The 17443-nt window shown below is 35.6% G+C and overlaps 1 protein-coding gene across 1 annotated transcript; it reads right to left on the bottom strand.

The window, feature by feature from the left end:
• Positions 1-5831: 5831 nt before the first annotated feature.
• Positions 5832-16459, bottom strand: LOC110898562. Its single transcript, XM_035982274.1, has 6 exons — positions 16266-16459; positions 15892-16176; positions 15409-15467; positions 8384-8420; positions 8236-8307; positions 5832-6528 (listed from the first exon to the last, which is right to left on the bottom strand). Exons 1-6 carry the CDS (start codon positions 16457-16459, stop codon positions 5832-5834), a joined length of 1344 nt encoding a protein of 447 aa, XP_035838167.1.
• Positions 16460-17443: the final 984 nt, after the last annotated feature.

Here is a 17443-nt window from a genome sequence, read left to right on the forward strand (position 1 = left end):
GTTTCAGGAATACGGGGACCTGAATAGTTGTAGCAGCTTTCACAAAACTTCCTTTTTACGACACTGCTTGAACCGTAGATTTTTAAACATAACACGGAGAACTTCACTGCAACTATACTTGAGCGGCTCTAATATTTGGCCCATGACAATATGTTATGTATCTTGATGGTTTAAAGAAAGGGAGCATATGTTATCTAATTTGTTACTCTATACAAAAACAAAAGACAAAACTTTTATATATTTTAAATTTAAAGGCCTAAAACTAATTTACCTCTCACATATTATGTTAATCTTAAAAGGACATTATTATCATTATATCATCACAATTTGTTGGAATAGACAACGAATCATTTGAAACAAATGTCTAAAAAATTCGCCGATGTACACTGGGTTTTTGCAAAAAATAGTCGGCCACCAAACGAATGTGTGCACTATATTAATTATAGAAATGAACATAATGATTTGTGACACATTTTTTTCTTCCTTCGTAATGATTTCTGTCGTCTTCATTAATGCGTTGACGAAAAATCATTAATTTCATTCAATGAAGATGAAGAATCCATCATGTAATATGATGTGTATGATTATTGAAGAGGAGAATTGTGTAAAAAATATGTAGTTTTTAAAAATTGGCGTTGTTTTTTTTAAATGCTTCTAAACTGGCATTTAATTGATACAACGTTCAAATTTTAATGTTCAAATGGTTTGAAATGGTTCAAGGCAACTAGGGATGGAGATCACAGGGAAGCTGGGCATCAACGGAAGCCTTTCCGAGGGTGACATGGTGTTCTCCGCGACCCGGCTTCACATGGGTTCATTTAAGAACCATGAAACCCTAATTTGAGAACAAAAAAGTCCACTTCTAATAATAAATACAAACATAAAAGTTGACTAATCACATTAAAAAATAAAATTTTGCATATTTTCATATTTTTATCAGCATATAGTTTGTAATTTTTTAATATATAATTTGCTGATCAAAGAGCTTGTAGTATAAACATGTTAATGTATGTAGGAAATGTTTCTTTATTATGTTGAGCAGTGGCGAAGTATAGAAGGGGCGGTGAGGGGTGCCCGACCCCCGAACTTTTTGCTCAATAGTGTTATATATGTAGTTTTCGTATAGAAATTTTTGGGTATATACGTTTTCGACCCCCCATCATTTGGGTCAAGCTTCGCCACTGATGTTGAGGGTTCAAGTTATACGGTATACAAAGATGTAATTATAGGAGCAAGCTTAGAGACGTGCGACTTGGCTGGTTAAATAGAATACATATTTGCGGATTTGACCATGAACCAATCCTTAAGCTTGTTTGATTATGATGCTCAGAACATGTTTATATATTACATTACAAGTGTTTGTATATTGTATATTACAAGTGTTTGAATACTACTAGTATTTTTTTAATAGCCAATATTCTCAATACTCGATATTGATATTTTTGGAAATCATTATTATAATGCAAAGACGTTTATCGATGTTGACTTTTTCAAGAACTAGGATTTTCGGAAACAAGAAATAGGAGAGAACGACAAATCAAATACCCGAAAAAAAAAATATATTTTTAAGTATTAAATAAATATATTTTGGATTTTCAATTGAATCAATTTTAATAGTTAGGATTTAGGAATATGTCCCGACCATTTTGCCAAAAAAGATTTTACTAATGTGTTGGGAGGGTAAAAGAATTGTCTTTTTGTTGAGGTTTATTTAATAGTCAAATTGTAAAATAATAATCTCTGTTAAGGTTTATTTAATAGGCAAATTAGAAAATAATAATCTTATATTTCTGAAATTGTCCGATAATAATCTCAAGTCAGTTATTAGCCAATAATAATCCGACCTCATCCAATTTTTTTTGTAATATAGACCGCCGTTAAAATACGCTTAACGGAGTTAAGTTTTTTTCCGAATTACAAACCGATGTTTTAGGGCTTTTGATCAGAACGAGGATACGAGTCGATTGATGTAAAACTTACCTCAAAATTTGTGTTCGAAATGGCTTGAATTTTGTTAATTGGAAGTTAAACACCCGAATTGAAGCACCGTTTTCGTGGGTTGGGGGGCAGTATTTCGAGGTAAGTTTTACATCAATCAACTCATATCCTCGTTCTGATCAAAACCCATAAAACATCAGTTTGTAATTCAAAAAAAAAAAAACTTAACTCCGTTAAGTTATTTTAACGGCGGACTATTTTACAAAAAAATTGGACGAGGTCGGATTATTATTGGTTAATAACTGACTTGAGATTATTATCGTCAAATTTCAGAAAGATGGGATTATTATTTTCCAATTTGCCTATTTAATATAATTTAGGTGATCAACTTTTATAAAACTTAAATTATTTTTGTATGATTTATTATTCTTTTTAAATATACTATACAATAAAACCAAAAAAAAAAATATATTTCCTTTAGTAGAGTATAGGATTATTGCATATTAAAAAAAAAATATTTCCGTTAGTAGAGTATAAGAAACTAACATTTTTAAAATGAATGAATAATGCATTGTGTAAGTAAATAGTGTGTTTAACCCATTTATGTAGTGCAATTATCCCATTTTAAATGTTACAAATATGTGTCTGCCTCATTTATACTGTGTCGATGTTCGTCCAGGTATGTAATGGGATCCGATCACGCGTTACATAGTGTGTTTACCCATTTACATTGTTTAGGACTTTAGTGTGGATCGACGTAAATTTTTCCCGCAAATAAGTCGAATCATATTATAATATACTTCTGTGCTTATTCTTATGTACATCTTCAGTTTATCACGTTTTAATGTAACTTTGTTCAGAAACAATCCTCATCTTTATTATACAAATTCGAGTTACTTTACATTTCTGCCGCATCACGCGAAGAAATTTACTAGTTATATACAATGTGATAACGATTTTATACACCTGTATCGATATAACTATAGGGGAAGGTTCAAATGAAAACCACTAGTTAACGCGAAAACTCGAAAACTAATTAAAAAAAGCCAAAAAAACATGCAAAAAATTTTTTTTTTTAAAAAATTTTTTTTTTCAATCAAATTTTCGCAGGTTTTTTTATTAAAAAAAAAAAATTTCAAAAAAAAAAAAAAAAAAAAAAATTTTTTGTGTAGTGCACATGTGTAATACTGCACATGTGTCTGTGTACTACACATGTGTATTATTACACATGTGCACTACACAAATTTTTTTTTTTTTTTTTTTTTTTTTTTGAAAAAAAGTTTTTTTTTATATATAAAAACTAGCGATTTTTATTAAAAAAATTGAAAAAAAAAAAAAAAAAAAAATTTTGTGTGTTTTTTAGGCTTTTTTTAGTTAGTTTTCGAGTTTTCGCGTTAAAAGTGGTTTTCATTTGAACCATCCCCCTATAACTATATCCCAATATAAATATAAAATGTGACAGCTAATATTTCTGTTAACCATATATATTTTATATTGTTTCTATAAGTAGTTTCTGGATTTTGCCATCCTATTGTTGGGTTAGCTATAGGTATGTACACTTTGTTGGTTCTCCATATTAAAGTCATATTACTTAAAGTCAACAAAAGAGGTTCCGTTTTGACGTCTTTAAGTTAAATTAACATATAACATTTACGTTACGAATTGATAGAATGTTGTTTATGGTATTATTTATCCAATCATATAATATAATATAACATAATTAATTAAGAAAGGTCAATTTGATCTTTATATGTTAACAATTTAAAATAAAAGGTGATATTTTGTAGGTCAAACATCATACACTAGACGTTTTATTTAATTAAGGTTTATTTAATCGCGACTTAAGAACATACGCTAAGAGCATATAATATGTTTTAGTTTTAAAAGAGTCGTTTATTTGCTAAAGTAGCTGGGGACATTGGGTAGCAGCTTTTGCGTAGTTTGAAGGAACAAATTATATAGAGAATATTGTTATTTTTTTTAATCAAGTAAAGTGACATGTATATGTAGAGGTATTTGTAGCGTGTAATGTTTATATTTATACGTATGTAGCGTCATATACACAATCAACACAAACAATCACATCAATATAAACCTATATGTATATGTAGATATATATAGAGAGAGAGCGCATCATCTTCATTGACGACTTTTAGAGGTGTGAAGGAGTCGGGTAGTTCGTAAGTAACTAGAGATCTGCTAGCTAAAATTTCAAATCAAATCATGATTAAGTGAGCTAGATTTGAGCTCAGACCTAAGTTGGAGCCCATTTCATTAACGAACTCGGTTCGACCTACGTCTGATTAGGCTCGTATGCTTAAACGAGCATTGTGTGTGTATATATAGCAAAATATATGTAATTCAACATAGTAATGAATTATATATGCACACTTATACAAATTAGAAAACTAAAATATATATCTTTTGTTATATGTATAAACAGTGGCGAAGCTTAAAAATTTCCACTGAGGATCGGAAGTCACCGAACCTAAAAATTCTAATTTTTTTAATAAAACCGAGGGGTCGAAAACGTATATACCTAAGAAATTCTATACGAAACGTACATACATAACACTACTGAGCGAAAAGTTCGAGGGGTCGGGCGCCCACCCGGCCCCTTGAAAGCTACGCCGCTGCGTATAAAGAAATACAAATGTATAAAAAGATAATTATGCATATGTGCAAATAAAAAATAGTGAAAAACTAAACCAAGCAAAGTTTAGTTTGTAAACATTAGATATAACTTGAACTCGAGTTTTAGAAACAAAGTTTGAAATGAGTTAAATTTAAACTTTGTCAGGTTTAGGCTTAGACTAAACTCATTTACATCATAATAACCTTCATAATATTTGGAGTAAATTGCCATTTTAGGCCCTGAGGTTTGGTCGAAATTGTCATTTTAGTCCAAATAGTTTTTTTCTTCTCTGGGTCCCTGACTTTTTCATTTTCTTGTCATTTTGATCACATTGCCTAACTTAATCTAAAAATCTGGTTATAACCAGGGGTATTTTTGGCATAACTGTTGTGTAGTGATAACCTGGGGTAGTTTACAACATAATTTATAAACCTCATAATAATTTAATGCCAAAAATACCCCTGATTATAACCTGGTTTTTAGACTACGTTAGGCAATGTGATCAAAATGACAAGAAAAAGGAAAAGTCAGGGATCCAGAGGAGAAAAAAAAAAACTATTTGGACTAAAATAACAACTTGGACAAAAACTCGGGGACTAAAATGGCAATTTACTCTAATATTTGTGACATGATCAAATACATGAGCGTTATGTTGGCAAGTGTGTTTGGACGTTGAAGCTACAAAAGATTTCCAAGTCTTCGACCGACTACTATAAGAAGTCCATTGGGCTTTAAGCAATGATCTTAATAAATGCTTGGATCCACCTAGAGCCTATCTGTATGCAAAGCAACATTCGTTAGCCCACCATAGAGAAAGGATCCATTATTTGATCAAACTCGAACACGAGTGTAGTACTAAGTAATACTCGAACATGAGAGTAAGTAGTGGCTTTGGCTTAGACTTAATTAATGTTCAGCCAGAACAAAGTGTATGTGTATTGAATATGCGGTGGTTGAAATCGTATTGAATCTTCCTACTAAGAAGATGCTGAGTCGGCTCAACCATTTTTTAAATTGGAAGCCCAAAGAAAATTTTAAAATCGGTTAGAGTTTGATCAAATAATTACCATAAACTTCTTATCCATGTTAAAAGTGTTATTGTGATAATCTAAGTATATATTTATTAATGTATACAATCTATTAAATCCCAAACTACAAAGAATTGAACACTATAACCACACAAACATTTAGCCATGATCATTCCTCTACACTAATATTTACAAACCTCCGTTGCTAAAAAAATCGTTCACAACCTTCTTTACATATCTTTCTCCCCTCCCCGACCACTTCTACCAATAACCGTATTCGTATAAACCCGGTGTCTCCTCTCCCTCGCGTAAATCACCCAACAAACGAGCGAAAACATCACCGCCAATGACACCATCAACAGCCCGACATATATCCAGTTGAGGTAGTGACATAGCCCCGGGCAATGATCTCGAGATATGTCTGTAAACGTCTTCCGGACAAATGTGCAATCTTGAAGATCCACCAAAAACGGCCCGTACAACCACAACGAGTAGCCTAGTTCTATCCCAGCGGACATTTGGTTAAACGAGTCAGGCGTTAGACGGCCCGTGGTGGTGCATATCTGGTTAGATGAAACTTGACAAACATATTTACTATATACACTTGAGGCGTTACTCAATGGCACTTCACCGGGTTCACATGTTCGGTTAGTGAAGTCCGGATTGAATGGGTTGCAAAGGGGTGGCATTGTTGGGCCAGATTGGTTGTAGTAAAGTGGTGCATTGCTTGGTGCGAAATTGCCATTTGTGACGTTTCTTATGACTTGGTTGATCACGGTTATGAGTTGGACCGTGACCTCTTTGGACCTCTTTGAGGTATCGTGAGCCGTGGTGTTGTCTACACATGGAAGTATGTCGTCTAGAGTCGTGTGAGCCGTAGGGTTTTGGACCCATTGGTTCATTGCTTCGCAGCTGTCTGCAGTCGCGCTATCAATTGCGAGATACAAGTCATTATTAAACATTAGTTAAAAAGGTTAATGAACACAAGTTATTATAGAAAAATCAAATATAATGGTGGATATTTTTAGGTTGTTTAGAGAAACCGCAAATGTTTTAGGAGGTTTTTGAACTTGTTTTGGTTTCTACGGAGTCTGGAGTCTGCTAGTAAAAATAACAAACTCAATTAGAGTTCGCTAGTGAAAGTAACATACTTAGTTAGAGTCCGCTAGTTAAAGGAGCAGAATAAATTTGATTCTGCTAGTAAAAAAATTCTAATAATAGCCTGTTTCTATGATTTTTTGAGTTTTGGCATGACAACATTCATGAGGAGTTCGTTTAGTCTGCTGCTATAGATAGCGAACTCCTTTGCAACCGAGTTTTTTGCTAATATAGTGTTGTTTTGGAAAACCTTTTCACAAGTAATGCCACATTCAAAAATATTTCACAAATAACGCTTTCTCCATTATGAATGACGATTTTACTTGGGAAGTAGGGTGTGACAGGAATGTTCAGGGAATGTGTAAGCTTTAATCATTGAATATGGTACAAAATCCATTCTAAATGGCAATTTCTTACAAGATTCCAATCATAATGGCGATTTCTGCATGTGTAGCCATTCTAAATGGCGATTTCTGGTACACATATCATTCACAAAGGAGATTTCTGGTACACACTCCATTAAGAATGGCGATTCATGCTCACAGGTATTCGGACTTTTGTTTTTTGAATGGGTTATATATACACGTAAATAACAAAGCAGGAGTTATTTTTTGAAATGGTAGGAAATGTATGTTTTTTTTTATAACTTTTCCAATGAAAAACCGATATTCACCTTTATTTTTTGAAATGGTAGGAAAAAACCTAAGACAATGGGATTGTCTTGTTTCAAATGACGTGTTTCTGAGCTTTAAAATTGTAGGTTCCTTTGCACCCTAGCCGGTTCGGATTGCAAAATATTGTTCTCCCTCCAAGTGAGTGTATCTTAATCCGAGAAGAACTCACTTATACAAAGGGAACTTGGCGATGACTTGTGGGCCGTAGTTATTTCCATGTCTTATTTCCGTTTGTATTTATACATTTATATAGTGCCCTTTTGAATGGCAATATTAGCAGACAATGGTGGAATCTTGTAAGTACTTTAATAGAAATCGCCAATATGACTTTTGTGCAGAAATCGCCATTTTGAATTGCAATATTAGCAGACAATGTGGAATCTTGTAAGTACTTTTTCAAAGTTGTAAGAACTTTAATAGAAATCGCCAATATGAATGGCTTTTGTGTAGAAATCGCCATTATGATTGGCTTCACTTGCAGAAATCGCCATTGTTATTGGAATCTTGTAAGTACTTTTGCAGAAATCGCCATTATGATTTGAATCTTGTAAGAAATAGCCATTTAGAATGGATTTTGTACCATATTCAATGATTAAAAACTTTTACATTCCCTGAACATTCCTGTCACACCATACTTCCCAAGTAAAATCGCATTCATAATAGAGAAAACATTATTTGTGAAATATTTTTAAACGTGGCATTCTGAAAAGGTTTTCCAAAATAGCACTATATATTAGCATAAAAACTCTTTGAAACCAAAACATTTCCAAAAACCTCCTACAAATACATCTCATTTTCTACAACTTGACTTAGAAATCAATATACGAACATTATTGACCAACAGTATTGAAATCGAACTTACTTGTGGAGACAAAGGAACACGCTGCATAATATAAATGTTAGGGTCACAAAAATCCATCCAAATAACACCAATCTGCAACCATTCAGTTTATTTATTATTAGATAAAAAATCTAATAATAGTCGGTTTAATGAAGGGAATTTCACTCACGTGTATACTATGCATTGCATGCCAAGAATGGAAAACACTGCAAGTAGGCATTTAAAACAAAAAAAGTCAACCTTAAAAAGTTTATCAGAAAAAGTGAAAAATTGCATAAGGGGGACGGGGCACCTCCCTCTTTCTTGTGCCATAACACCGCCGTTACCCATAAGCGTAGGCTTGGCGGGTTGATTTTCCGTTAAGGTGACCCCGTACAAGGGTAGGAGAGAAGGAGTTTGAGGTGGGATCCATCTCTTGAAAGGTATGTGTGTGATTGGTGGATGAAGTAAAAGAATGAGGTCATGGTTTAGGGGTATATGTTTAAGGAAAATGTAGGGCGTTGTTACCAGTGTTTTGTGGCTTAAGAGTAGTTTCTAATAGTTCTGACATGGGGGAATTTGATTGGTAAGAGCAAGAGTACTACCAGAGCCGTCCCCGGAAACTCTTGAAAAAATTTAGGCCTCGGGAGACGAAAAAATTTGGGCCCAAAATTATGATTAAGGGTAAATAAATTACAAAAATAAAAACTTAGTGATAGAGGAAAGAATTGAACCTGAGACCTTTGCATTATTTTGAGATGGTTTTTACCAATGCACCACCAAAACTTTTTTTGCATAGTAAACAGATAAATATACTAGATATATAATTTAATAAATATTAACAAGCTTATAAAGACTTTTCGAGCCCTTTGAAATTTTGGACCTCGGGCGTCTGCACGGGTTTACCGGGCCCAGAGCCGACCTTGAGTACTACTCTTGAGTGCCCCTTCCCCTTAACTTTGAATCTTTAATCAATTTTTAATTTCAGGTTGTAAGTTTTTACCACTTCTAAACCATCATTGTTTATGTTTTTCAATTATGATCAAAGCTATTTACAGGTCATCACTAAAGTTTTTAACTAGGGGAAATCATGTAAATAATTATTTTAAGTACACAAATTGTTAAAATAGTCATTTATTTTTTTTAATCTAAACCGACAATATCATTCCACACGAAAAAGGGCAATTACAAAGCAATGGCAGGTAGTCGGGCAACAAGTTGCGCCGCCACCCCCTTTTGAATAGAAAAACCAATTCTACTAAATACAAAGATTGAAACCTTTAGCGACGAAGAATTACTATTAACGACTTTTTGAACCCGATTCAAAAGTCGCACAACGTCAGGAGCGAGACCACCAAAGGTATCAAACGCAAACGGGACAAACACATGTTGATTCTCCAGGCAGGCTTTCTCATGTTTTGCCACTTTGCTCGCCTCTGCCTTGAGCACCGCTTGCCCTACGACAAAGCCCTTGTCCTTGAGCCCGACAAGGGGGGAGACTCCAGTTAAATCTACACAAGCGTGTTTCTCCCTTCCCATCCAAACACAAGGATGTCCGCCGGGCGTAAAGTGGACCTCCCCTCTAAGGGGTCAGTCAGGAAATTTACTGGAGCCTCCTTTTTGGCAGAGATCCCGGCCCGCTTAAGAACATCACATAACACATCTCTCACCAAATCATGCCGATATTTAAACCCTGGTAGCTCTTTACAGTGGATCGCGTGCTCGCCGAAAGAATCCAAACACGCTTTGCGGCATACCGGACATGGCTCGTCAACTGGGAACAAAGGAATCATCAGTCGGTATCTAAGGATAGCACGGTATTCCACAGCCGACATGTGTTGCCCCAAGCCTTCAATAGGTGCGACAGACAGAAAATCTTGAGCATGTGGGGCACGTAGACATTCAAACACAGCTCTTTGCCGAGGGGATAAGACAAACTTCTCTTCAAACCTCTTGACAATTTCGCCATATAAGGCATTCGCCAGAATTTTCTGGGATTTAGGAGGGGCGGTGTATTTAATGTAGAAACCGCCAATATCAAGGTCGGGAAGAGAACTATGCAAAAGGTCCAACGCACTCCTGTAATCGGAGTCTAAAACATCCCCACCACATTCTCGAAGTATGTGGTCTTGTAAACCCCAAGATTAGGCCCTTGAAGCCACGAAAGCATATGAGAGGCATCCTCGGCCGTACAAATCCCTAAGCCTCCGAACCGGGTCGGGAGAGAAGCCAACCTCCACTGGAGATCTCCAAAAAAAGCACCCCCACAAACAACAATGTCCTCTAATGCTCCCCGGAGGCCTTCATCAAAAACAGAGACAGCTCCCCCGACCAAAGAAGGTTGACACGTTCGAAGACCAAGATTACGACACACATGTCATTGTTTTATCGAGTCTAGCAAAAATTTCCGACAAGTTTTCCGGCGAGTTATTTCATTGTAACAAGCCTCCAAGGAGATAACCGGTAGATTGCATCATTAGAAAGCCCATGCAAAAAAGAAAACAAACCATCAAACTGTTTTTTAGTTTTCTCCAATCGTGATTATGGACGGCTGCAGTGGCACATCGGAGGTACCCGCAATGGTGGTCGGAGGTGGAGCAGCCGGGACACCGGCGGCGAGTAGGTGGAACCCTACTAAAGGACATATAGACAAGTTGGAGAATCTGCATAGACAAGGGTTGAGAACACCAACAGCCGATCAGATTCAGGAGATAACCGGTAGATTGCAAACGTATGGACACATTGAAGGCAAGAATGTGTTTTTTTGGTTTCAGAATCACAAGGCTAGACAAAGACAAAAGGAGAAGCCTCCATAGACTTAATGCTTGAAGGACAATGGGGGCTTGTTTCAGTGAAATAACTCGCCGGAAAACTCATCGGAAATATGCAACTCGTCGGAAATCTCACTGGATGCTTCAGAAACTTGCCCGACTCATCCCGTGCTCCAAGGACGCATCCCGTGCTTGAAGGACGCATCCCGTGCTTGAAGGACGCATCTCGTGTTTGAAGGACGCATTCCATGCTTGAAGGACGCATCCCGTGGCCACGTGTCCATTTTTTATTGGGTTTCGCTCTAAGGACGCATCCCACGCTTGAAGGACGCATCCCGCCGCTCCAAGGACACAGGAGCTTGACAAATTTAAAAACAGGTTTGGTCAACCAACATTTTCGTAATTTTCCATTTATGTTTTATGCAAAATAGTCAAGTTTTTTTATTGGAGAAAAATGCAATTTGCATCCCTGTGGTATGTCCCAAACATCAACCTGAGCCCCTAAATTAAATTTTTGGTTTTTTGAGCCCCTGACCTTATGAATTCATAACACTTTGAGTCCCTGCCGTCAGTGTTCCGTCAGTTTTACCATTTGACAGTTGTGAAAAGTCCATAATACCCCCACCCTTAATATCTACACTTAATAGCAGTCCACCAGTTTCATTATCATCATCAACAACTCTCCCAACTCCCAATATCTCTCCCAACTCCCAAGATCATCATCATCATCATCTTCATCGAACAAATCAACAGATCATCTTCATCATCTTCATCGAACATCTTCATCATCGAACATCTTCATCATCGAACAGAGCAGGTTCATCTTCATCCTCATATTGATTTTTGGTTTGATTCGATGATTTGAATGTGTTTATATTGTGAAAAAACAGAGGGTTGATTCTGGGTTTGATTTTGGGTTCCATTCGATGATTTTGGGTTGATTTTGTAAAAAAACAGAGGGTTGATTTTGGGTTCCATTCGATGATTTTGGGTTCCATTTGATGATTTTGGATTGATTTTGAAAAAACAGAGGGTTGATTTTGGGTTCCATTCGATGATTTTGGGTTGATTTTGAAAAAACAGAGGGTTGATTTTGGGTTTGATGTATCAACTGAGTATATTGTTCAAAATGCATCAAAACAGAGGTTTTGAATGTGTTTTGGTTTTGATTCTTGTGGGTTTAGGGTTTAGGGTATCAAAACAGAGGTTTTGAATGTGTTTTGGTTTTGATTCTTGTGGGTTTAGGGTTTAGGGTATCAAAACAGAGGTTTTGAATGTGTTTTGGTTTTGATTCTTGTGGGTTTAGGGTATCAAAACAGAGGTTTTCAATGTGTTTTGGTTTTGATTCTTGAGGGTTTAGGGTATCAAAACAGAGGTTTTCAATGTGTTTTGGTTTTGATTCTTGTGTGTTCATCATATTGATTTTTGGTTTGATTCCATGATTTGGGTTCCTCATATTAAGAACTGATCGGATCAGTGGTTTTCAATGTGTTTTGGTTTTGATTCTTGTGTGTTCATCATATTGATTTTTGGTTTGATTCGATGATTTGGGTTCCTCATATTAAGAACTGATTGGATCAGTTTCGGATTGATGTGTTCCTCATATTGATTTTTGGTTTGATTCGAATGTGTTCCTCATTTGAATGTGTTTTGTTGTACAGAATGGCTGCGGATGTAAAGATACGCAAAACACCAACTACGAAGGCGAGAACACTTGACAACCTCCTAGAAGATGGTGCGGTGCACATAAAAAAGTGATTGATATGAATGAATATAACCCCAGTGTAGCTCTTCGATTTTCCTTGAAATTCCAGAGCTCGCTAATTACATATCTACCACTTGGGTTATATTCATTCATATGAATGAATATAACCCCAGTGGCAGATATGTAATTACCTACACTGAGGTTATATTCATTCATATCTGCTACATTCCGAAGTGCACCCGTCAGTAAAGATCCACAATTGCTTGTGGATCTTTGACGTTTTGTCTCTATATTGTATGTTACGGTCTTTTGTTATCGAGTCTGTAAGTTCCGTCAAGTCTACGAAGTTGGTATGACGTTTTGTCTCTGTATTGTATGTATTAAAAGTTTACATTTAATATAGTTGGTATGACGTTTTGTCTCTGTATTGTATGTATTAAAAGTTTACATTTAATATACAGTTTAGGCTTTAATAATTTGTTATATATAATATACATTTAATTATTAGATTGCATTTATTTAAAAATAGTTAATTATTAGATTGCATTTATTTAAAAATAAAAGAGAATTTAGGCTTTAATAATTTGTTATATATAGTATACATTTAATTATTAGATTGCATTTATTTAAAAAGAGTTAATTATTAGATTGCATTTATTTAAAAATAAAAGAGTTAATTTGAATTATTAGATTTCTTAAGAAAAAAGAAAAAAAAAATGAATTTAGGGGCTCAGGTTTATATTTCACTCATACCATAGGGACGCAAAGTGTTATTAATATATGCCAAAAGACGGTCTTACCCCTGCCTCAAACAGTCAAACTGACGGCAGGGACTCAAAGTGTTATGAATTCATAAGGTCAGGGGCTCAAAAAACCAAAAATTTAATTTAGGGGCTCAGATTGATGTTTGGGACATACCACAGGGACGCAAATTGCATTTTTCTCTTTTTATTGCGTAAAAATGTTCCACGTGTCATTTATCAGTTGACTTTTATTATTTAAAAAATGTTATTAAAATATAGTGACTATTGATTGATAATTTCTTAACGAGAAGCGTTGTTGTAAAACATGTTCTCACAACCCGAGTAATCATTACAAGGTAGGCTTTTGAGACCGAGTATTATTCGCCTAAGCCGAGTACTCCCTTAGAACTCTCAACTCTTACTAGGGAGTGCCTAACGACTTTTGCAAACATAAATAAATGTAACGACTATTTTTTTTCCGGATTATGCTAGCGCCTTGGAACACTTGCATGAATCTCTACCTGACTTTGATCTCGGCGGTTTCTCTAACAAGGACACCGCCCCCAAAAAGCCACAGAAAACTTGGCGAATGCCCTTTGTTGTCGAATCGCACAAAGATTGGGAGAAGATTTCCATTTGTCACCCCGCCAGAAAGCCGTCATTGAATGCCTACAGAGGCCTCACGCTCAGGATTTCTTAACTGTTATTCCCATTGAAGGTTTGGGTCAACGTATGTCAGCGGTGGAGTATCGATCAATCCTTAAGTACCGTTTGATGATCCCCATGTTCCCGAATGATGAAACTTGCCCAGTCTGCCGTAAAGCATGCCTGGATAAATACGGGGAGCATGCGTTACACTGTAGAGAGTTGCCGGGGTTTAAGTATCACCATGACTTTGTGCGAGACGCGTTAATGGATATTCTCAGACGAGCAGGGATCTCGGCGAAGAAAGAGGCACCGGTTAATTTTCTTACAGACCCGTCGGAGGGGAGATCCACCATACGCCCAGCTGACGTGCTAGTTTTTTTGGTTGGGAGGGCAGGAAACATGCTTGTGTCGATCTCACAGGTGTATCCCCACTAGCCGGGTTCCGGGAAAATGGGTTTGTGGCGGGGCAAGCGGTACTGAAAGCAGAGTCAAAGAAGGTGGAAAAGCACGCGAAAGCTTGTGAGGATAATCAGCATGCTTTTGTCCCCCTGGCGTTTGACACGTTCGGCTCCTTGGCGCCGAAGGCAGTTCGGTTCTTGTCTAGAGTGCAGCGTGTGGTCCATAGCAACTTTTCGACCCCTCAGGGGCGGGGCTTTGTTTTTAGTAGATTGGGTTTTTCTATTCAGAAAGGGATGGCGGCGCAGTTTGTTGCTCGTCTACCTGCTATACTTATGTAATTTGCCCTGATGTTTGGAATGGAATAAAAATTGTTATTAAGTTTTTTAGTTTCATTTTTAAAATTAAATAATATTATAACTTACATGATTTTTTGAAAAAAAAAATGACTGACTATTTATATGATTTTCCCTCGGTGTCTTATAAGGTCTTGTCTAAAATTAGAACTTTTAGATGTTAGCTGTATACTATCAAAAATGACTTTTGATGGTTATTTCGATCTAAAAAGTTAGACCATCCGCAATGAAATATCAATAACACATGTGTAGCAATCATGGCCAAGTTTTATTAACAAATATTTTATTTTATAAACATGTTTGTTGATTTTATATAAAAAAATATTAAGCTTATAAGAAAACAACAAATTAAATTTTATAACTTTAAACCTATCAACCTTTTATAAGATAAACTTATGAAAAACATAATAATAATTATATAGTACTTTTTGAAAATGGTTATGAGAAATAAATATAAAAACAATTATGATTGAAAATGTAATAAGATTTATGGGATTGCTTAGGAAAAGTTTGTGGAAATATTAGAGGGCGGTTGAATTTGGATTTGCTTAATTAAACAAGCAAAAATAAAGTCATCATGAATCAAAGAAACTTACTCAATCCAATAAACGTCAAAAGCAACATCCCCACGGATATAACAATCAACATTATTCTCCTACAAGATTACATACATATCAAACGGTTAAAATTAAAACAAAATTTTCATTTAACCTTTGTAGGATTTTGGCTCAAGGATGGTTAATTTAACCCAAAGGCAATGCTTAGGGAACCATCACTCCATTTTTTTTTTGTTTTATGGCCCACGCCACATCAACATTTTTACGCCAAACGTCGTATTGTAGTTTTATAAACATCACATCGCCTCTGGCCAAATCATCCTATCCACCTTTGGGCTTATATATAAGGACTCGGAGGTGCCAGGGTTTATCTGAAAGTAACCTCTCTATCAACAGGGATAACAGTAAGGTTTATCCAAATCTCGCCCTACCAATAGTTTTGCTATTGTATGGTGAGTTGGAGGTGGTAATTTGGCTAAAACCCTAGTGGCCTCATATAGTAGAGGGGTATGCAAAACATACACAGTTCGAAGGATTTTCTGAATGTCTTTTTTATTCGCTTCGGTTCTCTTAGAGAGTTCAATAGCCGAAGCATTAAGCTTAGTTTGTATCTTATCAATGTCAGCTTGCACATCAACCGGCAAAAACACTTGTGCAACGGCTATTTTTTTAGCAGCAGCAAGATCATCCGACACGTTACCAAGTGTTTTAGCAGTTATTTCAGCTTGATGAGCGATATATTTCAACGCTTTTTTTGTACTTGAGTTAAATTTCCCCTGACCCGTGTACAAAACGATGCATCCAACACTGCAAAACGAATGAAATAATTTTCATGGTGATTTATTTTGTAATTAAAAATCAGTTAAGGGATTTAAGTTGAGATGGTGATCATGTACATTGTGGTGATGGTGAACAGAATTAGAAGAACGAGTGATACAGTGTAAGCGGTTTTGGAATAGCCGAAAGGTTCTTTCCGGCAACAACAGTAGCAGAAGCATGTTATAGATAAGAATAGACCAAAGATCACGAACCAAATTGCACCCACCACAAAGAACGGTGCACCCGTGAAAGCCACAGACTGGTCAACCATATATACAATGTGTTATAGTTATTATAAATATAGAAAACTCTTTAGTCTTTACAAGTGACGTTATATATACAAAAAAAAAAAGCATGAATCTCCTATTGTTATTTTTTTAGGAATATTTAAATTATCACTAGCACCATGGTGTTTTTGAAAATAATCTTTGACACAAAAATTAACATGATCACTTCATTCCTTCGTTGCATGCATATGTTTTGTGTGTTTTTTAGGCATTTGTCCTAATATCAATTATTACTTTTATTTTAAGTACATAAAAAAAGAAATGACTAATTAAAAAGAATATTTTTTTATGAAATAAGTTAGTACTTGTAAAACAAATGAAATACTTTCAAATAAAAGATATTTATGTATATAGGCTTATGCATATATTATTATTATTATTATTATTATTATTATTATTATTATTATTATTATTAATATTATTATTATTAATATTATTATTATTAATAACATATGAATTAGCAACATGTATAGGCTATGTGATGTTGTACTTCATGCTTAAACTGTGTATAATGTTATTGTCTCATGTATCATGAACTAATGTGGTTGTAATTTTATCCCTTAACTCAAATAAAATTAAGAATCTTATATAAAACCCAACTTCAGAAAATGTTTTTCCAATTTTCTTAGGCTTGAGGGTGTGGTTGGAGCCCTTTAGGGGCTTTATCAGGCTACGTCAGCGTCACCTATGATCAATCTATGTCATGAAGCCCCCTTTAATTTGCATGGTGTGGATAGAGTCCTTATTAAACAAAATTAAAAAAAAATTCATTGGTTTAAAACTTGTGGGCCCCACCTGAACCCTTAAATTCTGACGTTACCATGGTGGTGAAGTGTGTATAGCGCCCCCCTCTTAAGACTGCGGGGTATGGTGGGGCGGGGGTTGGGCTTGGGTTGGGGCATTTGTTGACACGTGGCTTGGGGTGGCAGACATGGGGCGACCCACATTTAAACAGGGTATGGTGGGGC

The sequence above is a fragment of the Helianthus annuus genome, chromosome 13, assembly GCF_002127325.2.
Source record: "Helianthus annuus cultivar XRQ/B chromosome 13, HanXRQr2.0-SUNRISE, whole genome shotgun sequence".
Taxonomy (NCBI): domain Eukaryota; kingdom Viridiplantae; phylum Streptophyta; class Magnoliopsida; order Asterales; family Asteraceae; genus Helianthus; species Helianthus annuus.